The 20,001-nt window shown below is 34.8% G+C and overlaps 2 protein-coding genes across 5 annotated transcripts in view; both read left to right on the forward strand.

Annotated features, from left to right (window-relative positions):
• Positions 1–3,669: 3,669 nt before the first annotated feature.
• LOC110023565 lies at positions 3,670–4,152 on the forward strand. The gene has a single exon (XM_020723045.1). It carries the CDS (start codon positions 3,670–3,672, stop codon positions 4,150–4,152), a length of 483 nt encoding a protein of 160 aa, XP_020578704.1.
• A 7,359-nt stretch (positions 4,153–11,511) lies between these two features.
• Positions 11,512–20,001, forward strand: part of LOC110023336 (potassium transporter 7-like) — a 58,115-nt gene continuing 49,625 nt past the window's right edge. Inside the window, exons 1-4 of one of the 4 annotated variants that reach the window (XM_020722694.1) lie at positions 11,512–12,150; positions 12,347–12,581; positions 12,665–12,913; positions 13,023–13,073. In XM_020722694.1, the coding sequence (XP_020578353.1) occupies positions 11,920–12,150; positions 12,347–12,581; positions 12,665–12,913; positions 13,023–13,073 (766 nt within the window). In that variant the 5' untranslated portion in view covers positions 11,512–11,919. The remainder of the gene's footprint in view (positions 12,151–12,346; positions 12,582–12,664; positions 12,914–13,022; positions 13,074–20,001) is intronic. The other 3 variants (XM_020722691.1, XM_020722692.1, XM_020722693.1) reach the window with 3 other exon arrangements.

Genomic DNA, 20,001 nt, shown 5'->3' on the forward strand with positions numbered 1-20,001 from the left:
CTCTGTGTTCTTCTGAATTTGTGTGGATTCTTGTTTTTCTTTGTCCTAATTTATCAACAATTGGTATCAGATCACAAACAAGAAAAAGTTTGGCACAGGGGATTTGACGAACTGCGAGTCGCGGAGGGCTTCGCTGAAATACAGTTCGCGACACACGGCAGGAGTTCGGAATTTGACTTCGATGAAGGTTTTCGACCAGGTTGGAGGCAGTTTCGATTTCGGCCCAGAGGAAGACACTTCAACCATTCGAGCGCAGAGGAGTTTAGTGTTCGACATTCGCGACAGGCATATTGTTCGGCATTCGATTCACAGAGGAATCACAAGGCATAGAGGAGTTCGCGAGTTCGGTTTCGCGATAGTGAATCGTCACAGCAGTTCGTGAGTCGCGTGCAAGGAGGAGTTCCCGCTGCTAGAGGAGTTCGCGAATTGTGGGAAGGAGCGGTTTGCATCATCCAGATGAAAGAGTTCGCAAATTTTGTGAATTGTTCGCAAGGCAGATGGGCTCGCGGGAACGAACAGGTGCTAAGCAGTTTAGATAAAGGTCTGCGGCAGTTCAACAATTTCTGCTTCAAGAGTTCGCGGTAGAGGCAACGGGTTCACACGACTAGCAGAGGCGAGAGGGCTTCTTCTGTGACAGGAGGAACTCGGCCAGCGAGGAGTTCGCAAGTTCGTTTTGTGAACAGAGGAGTTCATCCAACGAAGTTCGCAAATTTGTCGCAGAAGGATTTGCGACAAGTGGAGTTCGGCAGGGTGCAGGAAAAGTGAGCAGGTGCGACTATTCGCAAACAGTGGTTTCGCAGAGGTATTTCGCGATGTGTTTTGCGAATAGACCAAGTATTTCGACTTGCAAGACAACAGTTTAGCCGTGGTGTTGACACAAACAAGAAAAATGCTTCGTGTAAAAAATTTGATTCATGAATCACAGCAGAATTGCAGGAAAATTGCTGCGATTGACAGAAAAAATTTCAGGTTTTTTTGAATTTATTTGCGGTGTGTTTTTGTTTCGACACAAGACGAGAAAAGTTTGCTGCAGGATTAATTTCAAATAGCAATGTCTGGTGCAAAATTCGAGATAGTGAAGTTCGATGGAACTTGAAACTTCGAATTGTGACAAACAATGGTGAAAGATTTGTTGGTAAGAATTGCAACTATGAGTGGCAAGTACCATACACTTATGTCTGACAGATGAGATTATGTATCATGTTGTGAATCTGAAATCTCCAGGAGAAGTATGGAAAAAATTGAAATCTCGGTTTATGTCCAAATCTCTGACGAATAAACTATATCTAAAGCAAAGATTGTATGGGTTGAAGATGCAGACAGACACTGATCTGACACAACATTTGAATGTCTTTAATAAAATAATTACAGATCTGGCATGTCTTGATGTGAGTATTAAGGATGTAGATCGAACAATGATTATGTTGTGTTCATTGTCTTCCTCCTATGAACATCTGGTGACTACTCTTATATATGGGAAATAAGGAAATAAACAATCAAAATTGAACAATCAAAATTGATGAGATTACTGCAATATTGTTGGATCAAAACCATCGGAAGCAGAAAGGAAATCTCTTATGGTAATTGTTTATATGCTAAGGGTAATTTGGATCGTGTAAGGAAGGAGGAGAAGGAGAGCTCTGGAATGCAAAATTCTAGGTCAAAGTTATAAAGGCAGAAAGACAATTCATTGCTGCAAGTGCAAGGAGTCGGGACATATGAAGAGAGATTATTTAAAGCTCATGAAGTTTTAAAGCTCATGAAGTAGTTTAATGAAAAACATGATATATCTTCCAAATCCATGAATATGATGCAGAGTGTCATTACAGATTAAAGTAATGGTGATGTACTTTCAGTTACAACAACCCAGTTTCATGATGCATGGATTCTTGATTCAGAATGCTCTTATCACATAACACCTAACAGCAAATTGTTTACTTCGTACAGGTTATCTGATTCTAATTCAGTTTATTTGGGTGATGATATATGTTACAATATTGGTGGTATTTATAAAGTCAGAAATAAGATGTATGATGACACTGTCAGAACATTATGTAATGTAAGGCATATTCTAGATTTGAAGAAGAATTTAATTTACTTATGCACTTTACAAAAAAAAATTGTTTTATTCCTAAGACAAATGAGGATAGAGAAAGCATTAGAATTGTTAAAGGTGCATTGACTGTGATGAAAGGAAAAATCACTGCATGTAATTTCTATAAACATTTGGGGAGTACAGCTGTAGATGAAGTTCGCTATATTGAATCATATGATGAAATTGCAACAGATATGTTGTCCAAGTCAGATACTATCAACAAGTTCTTACATTGTTTGAACTTGTTGAATATTTGCAATTGTTAGACAATATGGTTGCCCAACCCACTTCGGTGTAAGAAACTTCATAATGTTTTTTATTTCTCCTTGACACACCAAAAATATGTTGGATTTTTCATATGTATTTTTAGTCATTTTTGGTGATATTGCACTTTAAATGATATTGCACTTTAAAGGAAGGATATTGCACTTTAAAGGAAGATATTTATCATGTTTTGTTGCAGGTGTGATGATTTAAGGCATTTCGAGCAAAAGAAAGCAAAAAGGAACGAATTTGGAGTGAAAAGATGCAAGTTAGACAAATTTGCCTACTGGCGCCGACGACGCTCGATGTCTGTTTGAGCCCAAATTCAATGTATTTGGACGGATTTTGGAGGGTTGCTCAAGGAATCTCTTAGGAAATTTGTTCTAAAAAAATTTAAAGTGTTTTTGGCGCCCTAGTTTGGTGGTGTGAGTCTTGTGGGAAGTGTTTTGTCTTGTTTGGAGAGTGTTATGAGACTCATGAGCTAGGGTTTGTAAGAGTGTTATGAAGGATTCCTCTCTAAGGAGTGTAGGAGGAGAAGGAGAATGAGAGATTGCTTCTTCCTTACTTATCTAAAGAGAGAATTGTGTTGTTGTAAAGGGAGGAGAATTCAAAGGAATTTCAAGGGATTTGCTTGGGGATCAAATTGAGATAAGTTGTATTTACTTCTTATAGTTTGTATGACATTACTTTTATATATATGTATATGTCTTTTCACATTTACATGCACATTTGTATATATTATTAGATATTGTCGATATATGACACACACATATATTCTATAAAATAAGTTAAGATTGTGTGGCTAAATGTCATCTTCTTCATATTATGTGGTTCAAATTCAGAAGTGATAAGTTTGGAATTTAGAATTTTGTTCTGTAAAGTTTACGAAATATTCAAAATTTATTATCTATATTTTTAAAAGTAAATCAATTTTTTTTATAAAAAAAAACTATTACTAATTTCATGAACTAATGCCTTGAAAATAAAATAAAATAAGAATAAGGAAATAAACAAAAACAATCCCAAAGTTGCAAGTTATTGGCTCATTTTTATTGTTGAACTGTAAAAGCAGAAAAAAAAAAAAGGAAAAAAACTTATTTTTATTGAATTGCAATTAAAAAAGGTGAAAATTTCAGCCTTTGAGTAATACTAATTAACTTAAATTAAATAGTATTTCAACAGATGGAACATTTGTGTCCCAATCTATCATCCAGGTGTAAGAATAAAAGTCATATATTTCAACCTAGTTATTATATATATACATAAATATATTTAGTATAAATGAACGGCACGCGAAAGTAGCAGCAAGCATGGCTCCTCCTCCATCGCCCTCCCCCAACGTCCTCCTCCTCCTCCTCTTCACTGCAAACTTAATACCTACGAGCCTTCCATCCACAACTCAGGGCAACATCTATTTGCTGCAGACACAATTTATGCCTGCAGGATTCAGCATCAACTACCAAGGCCGGTACATATTCGAAATGCGGAGAGACTGTAACGCCTATTTTAGAGACACCACGCTTCCAAATCCAATCTGGCAGACGAATATAAATTATAATGGAGCAAAAGATCGTTGCCGTCTGAAAATACGAAGGAATTGTAAGATAGTCATTTTGTCAGATTTTCGTGGAACAGAGCTCTGGTGGAGTGACTCCCAGCAGGCGGTCGACACGGCTTGTTTCATCCAAGTTACAGAAAACCTCGTCCTCTACAAAGCCGACCGAACCATGCTTTGGGTAAACGGGAACAAAGCTGGCACGGTAAATTTTACGGGTGCAAATTCACGTCTATGATGTATGTTTGTGTGTGCGTGCTTACGTGTGTATCTTATATAAATGAAGTTATGATGATGTGACCATCTCATTTACTCTTGTTCTAAAATAGGTTTATCATACATAAATCAAGTTATGATGTTGTTTTCTTTATCAAGTTGTAAGGCATGTGTGTCATTATAAATGAGAAGGATAGATCATATATATGAAAGGCTTCTAGCTTGTGATTAGCTTATGGAAAATTTAAGGAAACTATTAAGAGCAAATGTCTTTTTCTTCCATTTTGACAGACATTCATTGCCAATGTTAAAAATTAAATTGATTACTACTTCTTAGCAGCATGAAAGATTTAATGACATCTTTAGTGCCCTAATGACCAAAGAGAATTGTTCTAGATTATGTTTTAGATCTAAAACAACAAACCTATGTTGACATAATTTAATGATCTTTTTAATGATTGATATGCATTCATGATAATGTCTTATATTTAAAGATATGTTCAATGATTGGCACCAATTTTTATGTGTTAGGACAACTTATTTTGGGCAAAATAAAAGGTAATATATTTCTCACATGCTAATTATAGATAAGCATATTTTTATCCAATCACATGTCATTAATGTAACGAAAACACAAGTACACAATTAAATAAATTTAACATTGCATTACTCTCTTAACCTCACCTCTAAATAGTTTCCAAATAGAATAGGTTAACCAGTACATCCCTAGATCTAGTATGAGTTTATTTTTAAAAAATTTCTATTATGTTGATTAAAATACTCATTTTATTTTGATTTAATTCTTCATGTCATTTTATATTAAGCATATTCTTTTATTGATCAGAAACATTTTTTTTAATAAATCAAAGTAATTTATTTTGTGCATTAAAAACTTAGTAGAATAATATATTACACCACACAAATTTTTGAAAATCTTATTTAGGTAATTGAATATGATATTAAGAATATTATACTATACTAATAAGTACAAAAGAATATTTTATAATGGAGTCAATCACTTAATAATTAAGGACCTCAAAATTGATGGGTCTATATAAACTAAAGAAATCTCTCTTATATAATCACGGTTATGATAGTGTTTATTTTAATATTGGTTTTAAGTAATTTGATTCCTCTATAGTTAATTACATCATGGATGTGCCCATCTCCTAAAAATATTCTCAATTAAAAAAAAAGCTCATTTAATTCCGAACGTTGGCTCATTAACAAATGTAGGAAAAGGACATTATACCCTCTATTGAAGTCTGAGGAAGATTAAATGCAGCTTTCAGCTTGCATATCATTCCCTCTATAATTTCTTTATAAGAAAATTGCATTATATTAAAGGCAATTTTCCCATAACTAATCATATAATAAATTGATAGAATCATAAAATAATTATATATATATATATATACACACTATTAGAATTTAATTTATCACTCGCATTTTAATAAACTTTTTTCTAATTATGACAGTGGCAGGATAATTAAAGAAAAATAATAATTACTTGTTCAAAATAATTGAGTCAGGATTTTCTCTCACTAATGTTTAGGAAAGAAAATGAGTGAGGAACCTCTGAACCAGTTTTTGATCAGTATGAATTTCAAATTTATTCAATTTATGATTACAATATGTTAATATAAAATTTGATTAATTAATTAATTATAATGTATTTATCACTTAATTAAGCTGACCTCGTTGTTATTCTTGACCATTTTCTCACATAAAATCTTGTAAAATAAATTTTTCTGATGCATGCTTACAAGCAAAAATACACGCATACACACGTGGAAAAAATTACTATGTGTGAGTCCGGATGCATCTATACTCTACGTGCACAACAATGTTATACATATGTTGTATGATAGTATACAATGATGCATATGTTATATATCAATACAATAATATTGTACACGGAGTCCGAATACAGCTTACAAATAGAAGAACACACATACACAATTAGCTATTTGTATGTCATGGAGACATTTCATTTGATAAAAAATATGTAATATTGGAGATTGTTGGCCATCTAACTAATGTTCTAAAATTTAAATCATATTTCAAGTATTTGATTTCGACTGATTTAGATTTGGATCGCATCATTTTTCATGTAATTAAAATCGGTTTGTCAATTTATTCTGCTCCACTATATATTTTTGAAATTAGATTTTCAATATTCTAAATGTAACTTTAAAAATTAATTAATTTAAGTGTGCATTTAAAATCATTCTTTGTTAAGTCTAGGTGTAGTTACATATAGACCACATGGAACTTTCTATTTACTAATTAACTGCTCTCTTTAATCTATTTTTCAGATTTTTACTTAAATATCAAACTTCATGATAGAACTGTGAACATATCGGTTTTATTTTTATCAAATTCTCAATAGTTTGATTGGGGAAACCATAAATACATCGATTCAGTAGTTAAAAAAAAATCACATAAATGATTATTTTGTAAATATTAGTATCTCAGAAAGGTCTGTATCTAATTATCCCTCTAATGATTTTTAAAAATTTTTTGTAATGAAGTAGAATGTTTGTGCATATACGAGACTTAGGCACTGTTTGGGGCAGTTGCAAGCTAATAGTAAGATGTTGCACAGAAGCTACTGCGGATAAGCTGATTGTTTGTTTGCTTTTGCAGTTTGAAAACCACTCTACTGTAGGTGTTTATGGACAAATAATCGTTTAGCCTCTGTATTGTAACATTGTTCGCAATAAATTATTAGATTAATATATTTTATACGCAAATATTCACTGCACACCACCACCTTCACGCCACACTAACACATCCACACGCCATACCACCACCTCCACACCGCTCACCAACACATCCACAAACCACACCACCACCTCCTCATCACACAACCACCCTACATCACCACCTCCACCCCACACCATCTCTCCTACACCACCAACTCCACTGGAATTGAAAATAACAATATGAAAATCAAGCTTTAAATTCCGGTTATTTCAGCGGTATACAAATCCAGCATGGAATTCTAGTGAAATGTCCAATAATAATAGAAATATACATCCAATTTTCCCACCGAACTTCCAGTGAAATTGAAAACAACAACATATAAAACCAACATGAAATTCCTACTGAACTTCAAAATTCATGTTTCCAGCTCATATTCAACACATATATAGCACCCAATATATTATTATTAAAAAATCCAACACTAATTTCCGTCTATTTTTAAAATTCACCACTGAAATATCAAAGTTTATAGAGACATATGAAATCCTCGCAGCATAAGCACCAAAAGAAATCGAACAGACTTCATACAGGGCACCCGAGGGATTACTAATAGGATGAGCACAAAAAAATCCAAAGATCACCACAAAGCTCAAATACAACCAACATTGCATGAAATACATAAACCAAAACCTGTATGGATGCAACATGAAGCATCAAAACCACATAACTGAACTTATCAAACCGAAAATCACCAAAATAGAGCAAACAAAGATGAAACCAACTAGCATAATGTGCATGCACACGCAGAGTAGAGAGAAAAAGTTGAAGAACAGAGAAGACAGGTAGAGGCGGGAATACCGCAGAGAGCCGGTCATGCGCACAACCACCAAGCCGAGCCGAAGAAGAGAGTGGAGATGGTAAGAGATAATACAAACCTCATCACGATAACCACCAGCCGAAACAAAGAGAAATACCAATCCGAATGACTTCCTCTCACACATAAGCACAACGTGTGTTAAGGAATGTGGAGACTCGGTCCACTTCCTTGAATCGACAACCTTGAAACTTATGGAAATTATTGAAGTTTATTTCCTTATGTAATCTGTTCCCTACTATAGTTTGTCGCTTCCCGTTTTCATTTAAAGCAGTTGCCTTTCTTGACAGAAAGAATTAAGGAAAGCTTAATTAATATTTCTTAATTAAGCTTTGCCTAGATTGATCTCCTGCCACCTAGTAGCCTGCAAAAGAAGTTCTCGCCTCCTCTTGCTACGGAGAAAAAGGAAAGGAATTTAATAGCTTGCCTTAATGGGTTTTTTTCTTTATATGGGTCATTAAGGCATAACTCCCTGCTTCTTATGGAATCACGAAATTAAGGGTTGCCAAAATAAGTTGGATATTGGGAATCTTTAAAAGGGGCAGGATGCTCGTTACGATAATTTTCTTCTCCTTTTGATTGTAATTGCTTTCGACGATCACTTACTGGAAGGAAAAAATTGAAGCTTATTCTCTTATTGTCCTTGCATATTTCTTCTTAGGCCACCTTAGTGGAAGGAAAAATCGGAAGCTTCTTCTCTTATTTTTCTTGCATATTTCTTCAGTGACCTTAAAAGGAGAGATAGAGAAAGAAGGAGAGGGAGAGATAGAGAGAGAGAGAATAGAGATTTTCTTTCTTGTAATTGTCGAATCGACGACGGTGTAATCCTCGAGTAATAAAATCTTTACAGCTCCGTGGATGTAGGCAATTTGTCGAACCACGTAAATCTATGTGTTTTCGCTGTGTTTTTTATTTTGTGAATTTCTCGGTCCAATTATTCGCTTTATTGCTGTAATTTTTCACAACAACTAGTATCAGAGTCAGGTTTCAAATCTAAGGAAGAACAATGGAAAGAGACGAAGTGATGACATCAGGGATCGAGAAGTTTAATGACACAGATTTTAGTTACTGGAGGATGCAAATAGAAGACTACATTTATGGGAAAAAACTTCACCTGCCGTTACTCGGAAAGAAGTTATAAAAGATGGACGAGACGGAATGGAATATGTTGGATCGACAGATTCTGGAGATTCTACAATAAACCCTGTCAAGATCCGTTGCCCACAACGTCATCAAGGAGAGGACTAATGCATATCTCATGAAGATTTTATCAGGTATGAATGAAAAGTCATCGACGAATAACAAGAAGCACTTTATGAAAAAGTTATTCAAATTAAAGATGGTGGAAGGGGTGTCTCTTGCTCTACACTTGAATGATTTTAATACTATCACAAATCAATTGTCGTATGTTGAAATTAATTTTGATAATGGGATACATGCGATGATATTGTTGGCTTCATTGCCAAATAGTTGGGAAGCCATGAGGATGATAATTAGGTAATCATGCAGGTAAATTTAAATTGAAATATGATTATATTTGTGATTTGATTTTGGTTGAGGAGGTATGCAGGAAAGATTTTGGTGAAACCACTTGTTTGAGTTCGACACTGAATGTTGATTCCGGAGGGAGATCACAGGACAGGAACTCAAATAAAAATGATCAAAATCAAAGTCTGATCAACAGACAATCTACTAAAATTGTGATAAAACTGACTACATAAAAAGGAACTACAGGAATCTCAAGAAGAAAGAGAATGATAGCGCTAATATTATAACTGAAGAAATATAATATGCACTATTGCTAGCAGTTCACAATTCTTTTGATGACTGGATACTGGATTCAGAGGCTTCCTTCCATACATCTTCCTGCCGAGAGTTGATATGAAACTATGTTGCAAGTGACTTTGAGAAGGTATATCTGGTTGATGGAACAACTTTGGACGTGGTGGGATGAGAGTCGTTGATATTGTGATTCCTAACAAAAGCAAATAGATTTTGCAAAATGTCAGGCTCATTTCAAAGTTGCAAAAAAACCTCATTTATGTTGGGCTGAGGGTGGTCATTCAGTAGTGTTCTCATATAACACCTGAAAGCTTATCAAATGAGCATTAGTACTGGCTCGATGTAAGAAAACTGACACACTATATATGACTATAAGTTTACTAAACACTGTTGTTGCAGAGAGCACGACAGATCTGTGGCATTGCAAGCTTGGTCACATGAGTCAGAGCTGTGAAGAAATCTTACTAGATGGAATATCAAACAAGTGAGAGCTGGCCATGAAGGAGGAGATGGATTCCCTGTCAGGGAATCAGACTTGGGAGCTGACAGAACTTTCACCAAGGAATATGACATTGCACAACAAGTGGGTGTACCAAGTGAAAACTGCGCTTAATGACTGTAAGAGATACATGATTGATCTTGCTGAAAAATGCTTTCAGCAGAGGCAAAATATTTCCCATGCAGTGGGAGTTGTCAGCAGATACATGAGTAACCCAGAAAGGAGCTTGAAAGTATAAGACTATTTTGACTCTGATATGTCGACTAAGGGTGTTACTTTTGAGAAACTGAAGTTGTGCTCGACTTCAGTTGATCGTTTAGCGTGAAGACAAGGAACTTTGAGTTGTAGAGGTTAATGATATCAAGTTTGAGGATAAGGTCGATGCAGTCAGTGTCCGAGTATCCAATTGAGAGAATTGTTAAGGAAGGTGGAGACCTCAACACTTATGGAAATTATTTAAATATATTTCCTTATGTAATTTCTTCTCTGCTATAGCTTGCCGCTTCCCATTTTCATTTAAAGCAGCTGCCTTTCTTGACAAGAAGAAGTAAAGAAAGTTTAATTAATATTGCTTAATTAAGCTTTACTCGTATTGATCTCCCGCCACCTGGTAGCCTGCAAAAGAAGTTCCCGCCTTCTGTTGCTACAGAGAAAAAGGAAAGGAATTTGATACCTCACCTTAATGGGCTTTTTTTTTTCTTTATATGAGCCATTAAGACATGATTTCATGCTTCTTCTGGAATCACGAATTTAAGGGTTGCCAAAATAAGCTGGATATTGGGAAGCTTTAAAAGGGGCAAGAAGCCCATCACGATAATTATCTTCTCCTTTTGAGTGTAATTGATTTCGGTGATCACTTAGTGAAAGGAAAAACCAAAGGCTTCTTCTCTTATTATCCTTGCATATTTCTTCTTAGGTGGCCTTAGAAGGAGAGATAGAGAGTGAAGGAGAGGGAGAGATAGAGAGAAAAAAATAGAGATTTTTTTCTTGTAATTGTCGAACCGACGACGGTGTAATCCTCGAGTAATAAAATTCTCCGTTGCTCCGTGAACGTAGACAATTTGGTTGAACTGCGTAAATCTGTGTGTTTCCGTATTGTTTTATATTTTACGAATTTGTCAATCCGATTTTTCGCTTTATTGCCGTAGTTTTTTTCACAACAGAGTGCACAAAATATCAAAATTTCAAGTGGAAAAGAAAATGGGAGAGGGAGAAGAATGTAAGAATCACCGGAACAACCATTTGCAAACTGAAAATAGCCAATCGTAAACAATGCATACCCACCAGAGCCACGACTTCACTGGAGAGAGATACTTAGAGCAGAAGAATCACAGGAGAGGGAGCAGGGTTGAAGGAGATGAGAAGTGGGGTCATAGGGAAATTGAACCTGCGGTCGAAACAGAAGAAAGGCAGGCTGCGAAATCGAACAACTACATTTTAACTAAGTTATTTTAAAAAAACTGCAAATGAAAACCAAATGCCAACCCTTAGTTTCCACATCTATAGGACATAATTCACACAATTCTTTTGTATTTTAAAATTTGATACTCAAAGGATACTTCAACATTTCTCCGTTTGAGATCTGATTCTCAAATGATACTTCAACATTTGTCCCGAACTTCCCATGATTCTGAGTTTATTTTTTATGACATGTTCCTTGAAAATTTCCATCGGTGCTGTTCACCCAATCCAATCGCAGTCTCCCTCACTTCTTTCTCACTGCTTTATGCTTTAGTCAGATCCATTCGTTGAAATCCTGTCGATTGATCGAAAAATCTCTGACCTTTGTTGTCTATTCGATCGTTTTCTGGCGTCGGGACTTTGCCCTATTCTTCATCTTCATTCATATTGTGCCCTCTTTTGAGTCTCTGCTTTGGAATTTTTGGGGTTTAGATGCTGTTTTGGTGATCTTTAACCTGAAACGGATGGCAGAGAGTTCGGAGAGGAAGAATGGCAGCTTTGCTAAAATGGGTTGGACAGAATCCAGGTGGGTTTTCCAGTATCAGGACGGATCTGGGGAGAGTGGAGCACAGAGTCGCTTCGACACGGAGGAAGAGGATGGCGAGGAGCACAAGCTGGTCCGTACAGATCCCATCATTGATCCTTTTGATGTCGAGGCGCTTGAGGTCTCAGGAGCCGAAAGGCCTGACTACGAGGTAGGATTACAAGCTTCTTGATCATATATATCATTCGGTTAATAATCGAAAGTAGTTAATTTTTATCAAGTTTTGACTGGTGGAGGGTAGGACTTTATAGTGATTCTAATGTTATTAATTACGTGTACTTGTTAGCATTCCTTGTGCTTTTTGCCCCAAATGGCACTTTTCTGGTACCCATTTCACTTAATTGCAGGAATTCAGTTTGGGTAGGAATATTATACTTGCTATTCAGACTCTTGGGGTGGTATTTGGGGATGTTGGAACTAGTCCTCTATACACTTTTGATGTTATGTTTTATAAATATCCTATTTCTAAGAAGGAAGACGTTCTTGGAGCACTCTCTCTAGTTCTATACACATTGATCATGATACCATTGGTGAAATATGCCTTGATTGTGCTGTGGGGCAATGATGATGGGGAAGGTATGGGTAAGAATGTGAAGAGCTTGCTCTATCTAGTATTCTTAAACTATTAGTCATAAATAAGAGATTTGTTATACTGCAATTTGTAGGGGGAACATTTGCCTTGTATTCATTTATATGCAGAAATGCAAAAGCCAATCTTCTTCCAAATCAGTTGCCTTCTGATGCTCGAATTTCAAGTTTCGGGTTGAAAGCTCCATCACCAGAGCTCGAGAGGTCCCTAAAACTTAAGGAACATCTTGAAACTTCTGTATTAATAAAAAAGCTACTGCTACTGCTGGTCCTCTTTGGTATTTCTATGGTGATAGCAGGAGGAGTTATCACACCCGCTATGTCAAGTCAGTTAATTTTTGTCCTCTTATATTGTTATTTTTAGTAAGTGGAACTTAGGTTGATGGCACTGAGCTTTTCTATCGTTTTTTATCTTTGATTGTCTTTGATTTACAGTTATGTCGGCTGTAAATGGACTCAAGTTTGGAATTAACAGCGTTGAACAAGGTGATTTTTGTTTCTATTTTTATTCAATCTACAAGGCTTAGGCGTATTTTAGCTTTATTAGTAACTCACTTATATTAGTGAGTACTTGTGGTTTCTTTTAAAAGTTTAATTATGTGGGGTAAATTTTGTTCCAGAAACAACCTTAATGCAACAGATAAATTACTTGTTGCAAAATAATGAGAAATTTAATTTGCTAATCTATAAATTCTTTTGGCAGAACAAAATACCCATCAAAAGATGTCTTTTTTTAATTTAACTTCTTTTTTCTTTTACTTTATTCAAGGGAATATAGAATTTTTACAAGGTTAATGTGTAGTGTTTAAAGCAATTGATTTAGCCAATGATAGTACTTCATAGGATTTGTGATACAACAAACTTATGCTACTTTATGATGTTTCAATTGTGAATTTTATTTTTTGAACTTTGAGGTTAGCAGCTTTTTCGTTTGTCACTGCATTCTGAATTATTTTGAAGTTTTGGAAACTTAGCATAATGCAGTTATCGGAAGTTCCTATATTTTTCTCATCCTCTGTGGGAATTTCATATCGTGCTTCAAGCAAAACCCTCACTTTCATAAGCACAACCTCTTTATCATGGACTCATATTTTGTTTGTAACATTGTCAAATGACATAGTTATAAAATCTGAGTAAGCATTTTAAAATATGTTATACATTAGGCTAAGTACTAAAGAACGATAAAATGATATATATATATATATATATATATTTGTATTGTGTCAAATTAGGAAACAAAGGAAATAGAGGAAGTTATTATTATCGAGGTGAAGAAAACTGTATAATCTTATTCATCGAGTAATGGTGCCTTTTTATAAGTATTCATAATAAGTGCAAAAGGCAAAATATTAAGAATAAATGTATTTAAGAAAGAATCAATATAAATCTTTAAATTTAAGTTGCACATTTTGATTTCTTTTGAAAGAGCTATTGAATCCCGTTGGATGATTCATTTAGACTCCTTTTACATTTCCACATAAAAGATAATTTTACATTATATTATTGCTCCAAATTTTGCCGCCAAAATAGATTAATATGTAAATAATATTCATTATGTCATAGTAGTCTATCCCATAGGATTTAGTATATTTTTTTGCTATTAACTTTATTTTATACCTTATTTGGAGCTCCATTTGCTTTATATTTTAATGAGTAAATTAACTTATATCCTATAATTTTTTTCCCCTTTTGGTTGCTCAACTATCTCCCATGTGTGATTGCTTTTCAAGGCATTCATCACTTCTCTCATGTCATTTTTCCATTTCTTATTTACGACAACAAGAAGAAGCTTTTATCTCACTAAGTGGGGCCAACTACATGAATTATTATTCTCCATTGTGTTCTGTTAAGTTTCATTTTTTCATTTAATTCTAATAAATTAAGATTATTTTATATACAACTTGCTCAAGTTTTTGTAAATCCACATCTACCTTTTTTAACATAAGCCAAATCTAAAACATCTACACTCCTAATTGGGTTATCAGATGGTCGACGTTTAATGAGACCAAACTATCTAAGGAGACCTTCTCTAATCTTGTCTGTCACTAGATCTACTCCAATCCTTTCGCAGATATATTTGTTTCACATTTTGTCTTTAAGTGTAAAGACACTCATCCACCTGAGCATTCTTATCTCAACAAAACTTAACTTAATTTTATGCTTCTCTTTTATAGGCCAAAATTTTGCACCATAAAACATTGCAAGTTTCACCACTATCTTATAAATTTTCCTTTAAGACTAAGCGGTACTGTTTTATCACACAATAGGCCTGATGCATTCCTCCACTTCAACCATCCAACTTGAATTCTACTAACAACATCCCCATCTATATCACCTTCACTTTGAATAATAGACCCGAGATATCTAAAACATTCACTTCTTGTAATGAATAGATCACCAATTGTTATAACCCAACCACTAGAGCTGAAACTACTAAAATTATATTCCATTTATTTAGTTTTAGATTTACTTAAACGAAAGCCTTTTAGACTCTAAAGATGGCCTCCATGATTCATGTTTTTTCCGAACTCTCCACAAGAAGGATGTCATCAGGGAAAAGTATGCTCCAAGGTACATCCTCCTATAAATATCTAGTAAAAACATCTATAATCAAAGCAAAAGGATATGTGCTTAAGCCCAATCCCAAATCTAATCCAATTGAAATAAGGAAATACTTGGTCAATTCTCCTTTTGTTCAAATACAAGTAACAACTTTAATATATAATAACTTGAATATAATAAATATGAACACTTTTTTTTTTTGAGAACTCTTTAAAGTACTTCTCTTGGAATCTTATCATAATTTTTTTCTAAATGAACAAAAATCTTAGGTAGATTCTCCTTACCTTTTATGAACTTTTTCATCTCAATAAATATATAGCTTCCACGCTAGACTTGCCAGATATAAATCCTAATTGCTTGTAACAAATTTTTATATTACTCATAACCTATATTCAAGTACTTTTTCCCATAACTTCAATTCTTGTTTACTAATGCTTTAAATATAATTTTAGAGTTTTAGTTGTGTTGGAGCTAGGGGTGTAAACGAGCCGAACACGAGCAAGCCTAGGCTCAGCTCGTGTAAGCTCGTTTATATTTCGAGTTAAAAAAGTGTGTTCGTGTTCGGCTCGTTTGCTTAGCGAGCTGAATACGAGCCGTTCATGAACAAAGAGTCGTTTTAACAACCTTAATCACATAGCCATAAAATGTTAAGGATTGGGGCAAGGTTTAAAACATCACTTGAATCTAATTTAATAATTTTTATTCTATTTTCTTCATTAATACTTTTAATTGATTATAAATCTTTGTAGCCTTGTAGTCAATTAAATTTTTTAAAAATACTACTCATTATATATATATATATATATATATAATTGATTTGTAGTATTTCGAGCAAAAACGAGTTAAATTTTGAGGCCGATGATAATTCTAATGAGTTGGAATATTCAAATACAATATTTATAATAATAAGTTATTAATTTTAGATAGCTTAAATTAGCCAATACTAGTAAGGAAGGCTTTATATGTAGGAGAAAATTTTTAAAAGAATGTGTAATGTTAATGAGGTATAAAGGAGGAGCTGTGTTAATGAGTTGATCATGGTTATACGAGTTACTGTCAAATATTTTGAAGCTTGAACTTGTGGGAGATTTTGGATGGGTTTTTTCCTCTTTCGATAAACTTTTAGTGGGTTAATTTTGGGGTTAGATTATTGTTGTTCTTTTGTTTTTGTAGTAGGGACATTAACGAAGAGGATATTAAGTTCATTTAACTTTTCTTCAATTTAACTATTCTTAGAAGATAACTTCAATTAAAGAAACTTTTTTTTTCAGTTAATTTGTGATCTTTTGAAGTGACAACTTTTCTGTGGTTAGATGATAGTGTTTATATCTATTTTTATGGTTAAATACTTAATAAAAACATGCTTAAATGCACTAGATAAAGCTTAGATGTGGTGGTAGGAAAAAGAGGATTTTCTTATGAAAAGTGATGTTAATTATAGTGTATAGATGTTTGGTTAGAAGATCATAACATCAATATCCTTTTTGAGTTTGGGAATACCCAAGAATACACAATTAGTGGCACAATGAGAGAGTTTATCTTGTAGGCAAAAAGCACAAATAAATTAAGGCATGTGGTACGTGAAAGTTTGGTTAGAATGAGAAAAAGAATGCTGATTGGCGATTAATTGTTAAGGTGTAAAGGGGATACAATTAATAGGTTATTAAGATCGTGTTTCCCCAATTTAACCAGATATTTATATGAAACATATGTATCTTGATGGTATAAAGAGATGTTATATATTGTCATTTTTAAAACAAAAAAGGTTGGAATTAGATTTGCATGTCTTCCATAATCAGTATATTGAACTTTGATCGATGTATAAAAATGAACTTTAATTTGTTTATAAAATGCGTGAAACAAATCAAGGCCTTATTATTGGCATTTTAATAAATATACTATAGTATCTTGAGAATGATCACCAATAAAAGTAATAAAATAGTGAATCTAAATGTCAAAATGAACTAACTCATAAGCAAGATGAGATTGATGCATAGTGAATGATGAGGATGACACATGATAATGTTTAACTAGTTCACGAGTAGAGCATTCATGTTTGGAAGGAGGGGAGGTGACATTCTTGAAGTCGAGTAGGTGGAGGATAGCCAAATGTGAGTGCTACTAATAAAGGGTATTAGAGGAAGCGAAGTTAAAAGAAGTGTTAGTCATTAAGTACTAGGTGCCTTCAAATTCCAGACCCGCACTAAACGTTGTTATTGAGTTGAAATCCTAATAGACAAAATAAGTAGGATAAAAGCTTACATGATAGTTGTGGTTTGTTGCAAGTTTATGCATAGATGATAAATTGTTTTGGAAATTACGGAACATATAGCATATCCCAAAGAGTAAGATTCAGAGAAGGGTTGATAATGCATTTTTTAGAAACATGGGATCAGGAACTATTGACAATGATATCATATTACAAAGAGATTTATGTAATGCGGAAATAAGTATTGATTGCCTTTCACGTGTGAACTCGTTCCTAATTCTTGAACTTAAGGCGTTCTAGCTATGGCAACATCGATAAAGATTGAGCAAGAGTTGGTCTAAAAAATTCCGAGGGAAGCCTTCAGTCGTTGAAGCATTTAATCATACTCATCTTGAATTTTATCAGAGCCAAAACTTGATGGAAGCAATAATGTAGAGTTATCTTTATATATGTGTTGAGTTGTAGAAGGATAACCCTATTTACCAAATTCTATTCAAGAGGCTGATTAGTGTGGATGCAATGATGATATAAAAGGTAAAGAAGTTTGTTCAATCACAACCCCACTAGTTTGTCATCCCCGATTACGTCCCCCTCTCATGCTTCAGTAATTAGCAATAAAGACATAGTGATCATGGCCGAGGGAGAATGATTTGATATTTGAAGAACCCGATATAAAGTAATAGTAAGGTTTTGGTATGCTTGAGTCGATCACACATCATGGAGAGGGATGGATCCCAAGGATGATTTTACAATCACTAATTAATTTTATTATTGCTAGAGAATTATAAATTCACTGTATTTTTATCTGAAAGTGCTATGGTACTCTTGAATTAGCAGATTGTCTTGTTGGAAAGAAAAAAAAAAAAGATTAGAGAGCATAAAGACTATCATCAATCTTGGAGATATTACCGACATAAGAATAGGTAAAATAGAGAATGTCTTATATCATTTTGATAGTTTCTTGAATCATGATAGGAGCAATGAACGGTTCTAGTTCATTGTGTAGCAAAGTAAGAGCAATATAATTAGATGGCTTGCCATTTTGAAAGCTTGACATGTTTTTGCTAAATGCAGGATGAGCATCAAAATAGATTTTTTCATGTGATTCTAGAAAAAAATGGCTCTTTTCCACAAGAGATAGTTGATATTGTTAAACTTGATGATCTTACTAATGGTGGAGGAGGTTCTTGCTTTAGTAAGAGGTGAGATACAAGCCATGATAATGAGGAGAAATTTACAAAAACCAACTGGTAGGTGTGTTCGGCGGGTGCATTTAGGATTTAGTTGAGCAGGACTTAGCCGTGTTGTTCGAGGATGATGAAATGGGCTCAAGCTAGACAAGAGTGTGCTTGGCATGTGGGTGAGTATGTAAGTGCAATAGGGCATGAGCAAGTGCATGTAGATCGTTGATAGACACTGGCAACAACACTTGAGGGGTTGGTGGGTCATGAGCAGAATGCACGGAGGGAGTGCATAGAGTTTGAATAGGTAATGCGAGGGTTCACAACATGGGATTCATGCAAGCATCGTGAGGCGGCGACACTTTGCATCTTCTCATGCAACTATGTAGGTAGCATATGGTTGTGCTACAATAAGAGAAGAGAAGAGAGTTACGAATTGGAATATAGTTAAAGCACAAGTTTAATCATGCTATGATACCATACTAAGGGCAGAAAATTGGATGATCTTATTCATTGAATAGTGGTGACTATTTATAGGCATATAAATTGATTACAATAAAAATAAAACAGTATAGAGAATAGATTTAATTAAGGAAGAATCAACATAAATCTTTCCAATTTATTATTTCTCGTAATATAACTTACATAGTGTTGACCTCATTTTTAGTGAGGTCTAGTCATCCTCTTAGGGTTTAGGATCTAGCCTTGGGGATCTCCCTTCGACTATCTTAGAACCTTAGAAATGGGACCCACCTCATTTTAGAGATTCAACCCGCTTCCGTCCTCTTTTGTGGTTCCAAGTGTGTGGTATCGACTTCTAGCATTTAGAAACATGAGGAAACCCAAAACCCAAAAGGGATCCCTATAGGACCTTTTGAGCCTTAGGATAGCCTTTTGCACAATGCGCACTCCCGCACGCACAAACTTCGCAATTCGGAGAGTCGACACGTCCGATCGCCACGATTCGCATCGCTCGCACTGTTATTTGTTGAGGGCTCGGATAAACCTTTTAAAACGATCGATCGCGGGTCGAAATTTTGTGAAATTTGAATTTCGACGCTTTTTTTACCCGATTGTCGACGACGTCGTCCGAGTGACCCCGGATGACAAAACGGACTGCGTCAGCGCGTCCATAACGTCAATTTTGCCTAGGGAGGACACCCATTTTGTTACGTCGCCGCGCGCGAATGAATCGAATATAATTTAATATATATATATATATATATTTATATACATATGTATATATATATATTAATCTATATTAAAACTTTTTTTCCCCCTTTCTTCTTTAAGCCCTAACTCCCCATTCCTTCTCTCGTTCGCGCGCCTGGCCTCTCCCTTTCTTGGTCTCGAGTCGAGCGAGCTCTTCCTCCACGCGAGAGTAGGTTGACTTTTTATTCTTCCTTGCCCGACACTCTCTGCCCGCGGCCTTCTTTCCCGCAGCCGCGCCAGCCTCCTCTCG

The sequence above is a fragment of the Phalaenopsis equestris genome, unplaced genomic scaffold (assembly GCF_001263595.1).
Source record: "Phalaenopsis equestris unplaced genomic scaffold, ASM126359v1 Scaffold000224, whole genome shotgun sequence".
NCBI lineage: Eukaryota > Viridiplantae > Streptophyta > Magnoliopsida > Asparagales > Orchidaceae > Phalaenopsis > Phalaenopsis equestris.

What these genes read in the sequence shown, in the direction of transcription:
- LOC110023565 (XM_020723045.1), top strand. Translation starts at nt 3,670, where the DNA reads ATGGCTCCTCCTCCATCGCCCTCCCCCAACGTCCTCCTCCTCCTCCTC.